This window comes from Nicotiana tomentosiformis, chromosome 3 (genome assembly GCF_000390325.3).
Source record: "Nicotiana tomentosiformis chromosome 3, ASM39032v3, whole genome shotgun sequence".
Taxonomy (NCBI): Eukaryota; Viridiplantae; Streptophyta; class Magnoliopsida; order Solanales; family Solanaceae; genus Nicotiana; species Nicotiana tomentosiformis.
Window position 1 is genome coordinate 139,664,626 of NC_090814.1, and position 6,895 is coordinate 139,671,520.

General features: G+C 36.6%; 1 protein-coding gene across 1 annotated transcript; it reads left to right on the top strand.

Moving 5' to 3' along the window:
• Nucleotides 1-2,302: 2,302 nt before the first annotated feature.
• Nucleotides 2,303-3,073, top strand: LOC138908574 (protein FAR1-RELATED SEQUENCE 4-like). Its single transcript, XM_070199249.1, has 2 exons — nucleotides 2,303-2,708; nucleotides 2,835-3,073. The coding sequence occupies exons 1-2, from the start codon at nucleotides 2,303-2,305 to the stop codon at nucleotides 3,071-3,073; spliced, it is 645 nt and encodes a 214-aa protein (XP_070055350.1).
• The last annotated feature ends 3,822 nt before the right edge of the window (nucleotides 3,074-6,895 follow it).

The following is a 6,895-nucleotide window of genomic DNA, read 5'->3' on the forward strand; positions in this document are numbered from 1 at the left end:
ATACTATAGCACGTGAGTTGGTCGTGTAGCACGTGAGTTGGCCGTGTGGATCCTTATATTATACTATAGCACGTGAGTTGGCCGTGCGGATCTAGATATTTATATTATGGCACGTGAGTTGTCCGTGCAGATTATAGCATTTGGGTTGTAGGAGCCCCTCCAGAGTATGTACACCCCCAGTAAGTGCGGGTACCCATTGAGTGTGAGTGATGATGGCTGGGAGCCCAATGAGTGATGAGGGCTGGGAGCCCAGTGAGTGATTGTTGTCCTGAGAGGTTGTACTTGATTTTCGTTTGTTGTTACACCTAGTTGCTATCTATCATTGTTGTGAAATCTCTGAAAGATTTTATATACGGATTACATGAACATGAACTGTATAAAAAAATGATTTGACATTAAACTGCCAGATTTGAAAGCATGTCTATTCTTTGCTGGAACTACTGAATATGAATTGTAGCTGTGTAGCACGTCACTATCTTCAATTCTTTATTTATTATTATTACTTACTGAGTTAGTTGTACTCATACTACACCCTGCACTTCGTGTGCAGATCCAGATGTTCTCGGACATAGTGGGTGTTGATTCTTCCGTACAACTGATTTTTAGGAGATTTTGAGGTAGCTATCATGTTCTGCAGACCTTGTCTCTCCTTCTATATCTCCTTGTTTACTGTATTTGGCCTTAGACTATTATAGATCGTATTTTCCAAACTTGTATTCATATTAGATGCTCATGTACTCAGTGACACCAGGTTTTGGGGAGTGTTCGTGTCAGTATTTATGGGATTTTGTATTGTATTAAATTATTGTATTTTCAAACTCAAGAGAAATTATGGTTTATCAAGATTATCGGTTTGCCTAGTATCGAGATAGGAGCCATCATGACAGGTTGGGATTTTGGGTCGTGACACCTATTTTTCTGGAGCTGTGAACGAGCTGAACATTTTATCTCTAAGCTACTTCTTTTATTACTTCTATTATGTTGTTATGAACTGTTGTTGGCTATTGGTGTTGGACCCTGACCTTTGTTCTAGCTCGTCACTACTTTCAACCTAAGGTTAGGTTTGTTACTTATTGAGTATACATGGGGTCGGTTGTACTCGTACTACACTTTTACACCTTGCGTGCAGATATTGAATGTTGATGTTGCTGTGATCGACGGGAGCTGGATTTGAAGATATACCTGTGTTCCGGTCATAGCTGGCTCTTGTTCATGGTAGCCTTAGATTTATAAAATTCTATTTATGTACATTTCGAACAGATGATATATTTATTTCATACCAGCTTGTAAATTCTAATCTTAGAAGCTCATAATTTGTACTACCAGTCCTTGGGGAGTGTATTAGAGTCAGTTAAATATTAATTGAATTGGATTATTGTTATTTGGTTTACCTAGCGGGTGAGGTTAGGTGTCATCACAGCTAGTTAGATTTAAGGTCTGACACAGATCGCTTAGTAAGTCTCTTAAGAGAGCTCTTGTAGCTAAAGATATTGTTGGCTTAAGGCCCTCAAAAAATATAAGAGTCGCTGAAGCACTTGCCGGTGGCCCCGAAAATATGGGTTGTACACCAAAGGACTATAGAAATTATATTTTGAAGAGTAGAAAGCTTCAGTTGCAAGAAGGGGACGCACAATCATTACTCAAGTTCTTCAGTGACATACAGCAAAAAGATTGGGAATTTTACTACTCTGTAGATTTGTATAGTTTTGGTCGACTTCGTAATGTCGTTTGGGTTCATTCACACTCTAAGGTTGCATATGAGGAGTTCCATGATGTAATATGCCTTGATACCACATACCTTGTGAATCGATACAATATGCCATTTGTTTCATTTATTGGTGTCAATCAACATAGGCAATCCATACTTTTGGGATGCGCTCTTATGTCTAGTGAGGATATAACAAGTTACAAAATGGTGTTCTCTACATGGCTTGGGGCTCTAAACAATGTTAATCCATTAGCTATGATGACTGACCAATGTGATAGTATTAAGGGTGATATCAATGCATTGATGCCAAATACGGTACATAGATATTGTATATGGCACATATTCGCAAAGTTGCCTATGAAGTTAAGCGGAGTTCTTGATGGTAAGATTGCAAAGGCAGAATTTAAGGCATTAGTCCTTGATAGCATTAACGTTGCGGAGTTTGAGAGAAGATGGACTGATTATATTGCAAAATATAACTTAGATGGAAGGGATTGGTTTTATAAGCTTTATTTGGAGAAGGAAAAATAGGTTCCTGTATACCTAAATGACTACTTTTGGGCTGGGATATTGTCCATACAAAGAAGAGAAGGAATGCATGCTTTATTTGATGGATTTATCACCCGCCAAAGCACTTTGAAGTTATTTGTTCAGCAATATGAGTTAGCCATAAGAGCTAAGTTTGAGAAAGAATTGGAAGCTGAATATAGGTCAAGGTGCTTTGAACCAAAATATTTGTCTGAATTCGTATGGGAGGAAAAACTTCAAGCATGTTATACTCATGAAGTGTTTGAATTTTTTCAAGTACAGTTAAGGAAATTGTACCATTGTGAAATCAACAACCTTGAAGATCATCAAGCAAACCCTGGAGTGGAGAAATGCATTATAACAAATTATTCGCTTAGGAGTTTTAACACTAGAGATCCATTTATCTTCACTATTGAATATACACCTATTGGCAAATATCTAAGTTCCAGCTGCAAGTGGTTTGAAACAAGAGGTATTCTATGATGCCATATACTTAAGGTGTTGTCTCATAAGAGGATTGAAAACATTAATGAGAGGTATATATTGAAAAGGTGGAGAAGAGATGTTGTTCGTCAACACTTGAAATGTTTCTTTCTAGGAGATTATACATGTATGACTTCTGAATACATGATGTACATGGAACTATTAAAGCATTTTGAACGGGTTTGTGATATTTCATTAGACACTGAAATGATGAGGAAATATAAGTATGATTTGAACAGATTGGAGCATGACCTTTTGAATTGCGATGATGATATGATAGTTCCAAATTGGGAATTGGAAGATATACATGATGGTGTGGGTGGGGGTGGGGTGAGGGTGAGGGTGAAGGAATAAATATAAGATATCCTAGATACGTAGCTTCTCGTGGACATCCAAGGTTGAATAGATATAGAGGGAGAATTGATTCATACTTTAGAAGTTCACAAACGGGGGGTGGAAGTGGAGTTAGAGGAATATGAGGGGCAGAGGTGGTGGTAGAAGTGGTGGTAGAGGTGGTGGTAGAGGTCGTGGTAGAGGTGGTGGTAGAAGTGGTAGAACTCCTCGGCTGGCAGAAGGAATTGAAGTAAAGTATAACAAATTTGATTCTTTTTTTTTTACGTAAATACATTGCTTATACTTATTAGTCTTCTTTACTCTAAATACAGCAAGATGATGCAACAATACCACCACAGAGTAGCTTGCCTGATCTAAACAATGATGCAAACTGGGAAGTGAAAGATTTGACCGTTTAGTTTGAGATGATATAAGTTTGGAACTTATTTAATTTAATTTGAGATAGATTTTTTTTTAATTTATTGAGTTTTTTTTGTAATGAGTTTAAACGTGTGGTATTATAATTGTCATTGTTAAATACTTTATTTTATTGTTACTTGCATTGAATTTAGAGGACTAGACTAACAAAATGTGACTAGTTGCAACTAGTACAGACGTAAAAATCAATACAAAACAAAGAACTAAAATACTCACTTATTGACATTACTAAAACGAAAAAAATCCAGTTTGCAACTTAAAACCCTACCTTCAACCCCTATCTTGGTATTTAAAACCCTACCTTCAACCCTTATACATTCAACCATTTTTTTCCCGAAAATTTAACCAACATTCAACTACTATTTTGACAACCCTACCTTCAACCCTACCCTAGGTATTGATACATGTATTGCATTTCATCCAGTGTTGCTCTCTTAATTGTTCTACCTGCGACTCTTCTTCTTCCCATTAATTTACCTGCGACCCTTCTTCTTTCCAGTAGAAAAGGATGCATTAACTGATGCTCTTCTTTTTCTCATTAATTGCTTTCAAGTTATATTGTTGTTAGTTGAGTTGTAGTTAATGGTTTCGGATACCAAAGTTGTTTTAATACAATACCTATTTTTTTCGGAATTAGCATTAGTCCTAAATCAGCGTAAAATTTGTTTTGAATACAAACTCCCTATTTACTATCACATTAATGACATACCAACCATTTAACTTCCATATGAAGCATTTACTCTTCCAAATTCCAATACATGATCACTGATCATTCCATTTCGTTTTTTGAATGAAGAAAATTGTTATAGTAAAGAAGACCAATGTGATGAAGATTAAAATTTCATAACATCAATAGTTCAAAAGAAAATCAAAAGCACAACTACCATAACTAAAGCAACATAAAAATAAAAGATACTAAAGGGATAAATCAACACAAACATATCCTAGAAACTAATCAAATTCAATCGGATTAAGATCAAAAGTTCCTTCTCCCTTCACTTCAACATTGAAGTCAACATATAGTGGTGCAATATCAACCAACGTAAATTTGACGACGAAACCTGCCTTGACATAATTGTCCAAAACAAAAGGTTTCCAACCTACCTTGAACCTTCTTCGATCATCAACGCTCATAGATACAAACCACTCCTTTCCACGATAGTGAAGAAGCGCGGTTTCTACTATTGGAGGAAGATGCTTGTAGATTTTTCTTGGAATATACTGATGTCACGACCCAAAATCCATCCAGTCGTGATGGCACCTAACCCAACCCGTCAGGTAAGCCAATTAACAACTATCCAATTCAATTAATATTTAACTGACTCTAATACACTCCCCAAGGACTGGTAGTACAAATCATGAGCTTCTAAGATTAGAATTTACAAAGCTGGTATGACATAAATACATCATCTGTTCGAAATGTACATAAACAGATTTTTATAAATCTAAGGCTACCATGAACAAGAGGCAGCTACGACCAAAACATAGGTACATCTTCAAATCTAGCTCCCGTCGATCACAGCAACATCAGCATCCAATATCTGCACGCAAGGTGCAGAAGTATAGTATGAGTACAATCGACCTCATGTACTCAATAAATAACAAACCTAACCTTAGGTTGAAAGTAGTGACGAGCTGGAACAAATGTTAGGGTCCAACACCAATAGCCAACAACAGTTCATAACAACATAATAGAAGTAATAAAAGAAGTAGCTCATAGATAAAATGCTCAGCTCGTTCACAGTTCCAGAAAAATAGTCATGCTTTTCAAATATATAAGTGAAAATCCAAATCCTTTACCGAAATCACCAAATTTATGAGTAAGTTTGAAAACTGTGATTTTTCCCAAAATTTTCAACAGGTAAATGTTTTATTTTTAAAAGGCATGAGAAAAATATATCTCTATACCTACATGTCAATGTATATGAGAAGTCATGAATGACGTGATACGGTACAACATGAGGAAAAATACATCTTTATGCCTGTAAGTCAAGTGTGCATGTCAAATGCGATGCAACTCAGTGATAAATCATATGCATACTCTCAGAGTATCAATTCACTCAGTCCTCACAGTCACTCAATCCTCCCAATCGCTCGGTACTCACACTCAATAGGTACCTGCGCTCACTGGGGATGTGTACAAACTCCGGAGGGGCTCCTTCCTCCCAAGCGCTATATCAAGCCAATTATGGCATCAATCAATAAAACGCGATGTGGCGCGCAGCCCGATCCCATAAATATCCTCACCATCGGGCCCTCAGCCTCACTCAGTCATCAAACTCTCCAGTCTCTCGGGCTCACAATGTCATGAAAAGCAACCAAAAAATGATGATATGATTAATCAATAAATAGCAACAGAGACTGAGAGATGATATGAAATGAATGAACATGACTAAGTATGAAGTTACAATTTAAACAAATAATTCGACAGCACAAATGACCTCAGTGGGTCCTAATAATACTAACATTTGCCTAAGCATGATTTCTAACATGAATCACAGCTCAGTTTCTCTAACACATTAAAATACATGAAAAAATACAAGTTAATTGACTATGGTGCACGCCCACACACCCATCACCTAGCATGTGTGTAACCTCCAAACAATTCACATAACACGTATAATTAGGGTTCATACCCTCAGCTCCAAGATTAGAGATGTTACTTACCTTGAACAAGCCGAATCTAATATCGAGCAAGCTAAAGAATGCTCCAGAAATTCCATTCTGCGCGTATGAACTTCCGAAGGGCTCGAATATAGTCACAATTAATTCGATTCAGTCAACACAAATTATAGGAATTAATTCCATATCAAAATACTACTTATCCCAAAAATCCGAAATTACACTCAAAAATTATATGCGGGACCCACATCTCAGAACCCGGCAGGAGTTACAAAATATGAATGCCCATTCAATCACGAGTCCAACCATACCAATTTTACCAAATTCTGACATAAACTCGACCCTCAAATCAAACCAAGAGTGTTTTCTAAAGATTTTCAACTTAATTCACCAATTAAATGTTAAAAACAACTATAGATTCGGGTAATTTGACCAATATTGAGTTAAGAATACTTACGCAGTTACTTTCCTTGAAAATCTCCCGAAAATCGTCTCTTCCCGAGCTCCAATTCGTCAAAAATGGAAAATTGAACAAACCCTCGATATTAAATATTTTTTCCCAGCTGTTCTTCCACGTTTTGTGTGCCAAACAATCCCAAAACTCTCTTTTGAATCACCCAATTTGGCCTTAAAATAAGAGAGATATGATATTTTGAAGATTTAATTGAAGTGTGGAAATTCAAGGGATAAAAAATGACATTTTCGTAATTATTTTACACCAGAAAATCAGCAACGAAAGAATTTTCGTTTTAGCACCCAAAACTCAATCGGAACCTCCCGGAC

What these genes read in the sequence shown, in the direction of transcription:
- LOC138908574 (XM_070199249.1), top strand. Translation starts at nt 2,303, where the DNA reads ATGCATGCTTTATTTGATGGATTTATCACCCGCCAAAGCACTTTGAAG. An exon ending in CAAGTGGTTTGAAACAAGAG is followed by an intron (nt 2,709 to 2,834) that starts GTATTCTATGAT and finishes GTTTCTTTCTAG; the next exon opens with GAGATTATACATGTATGACT.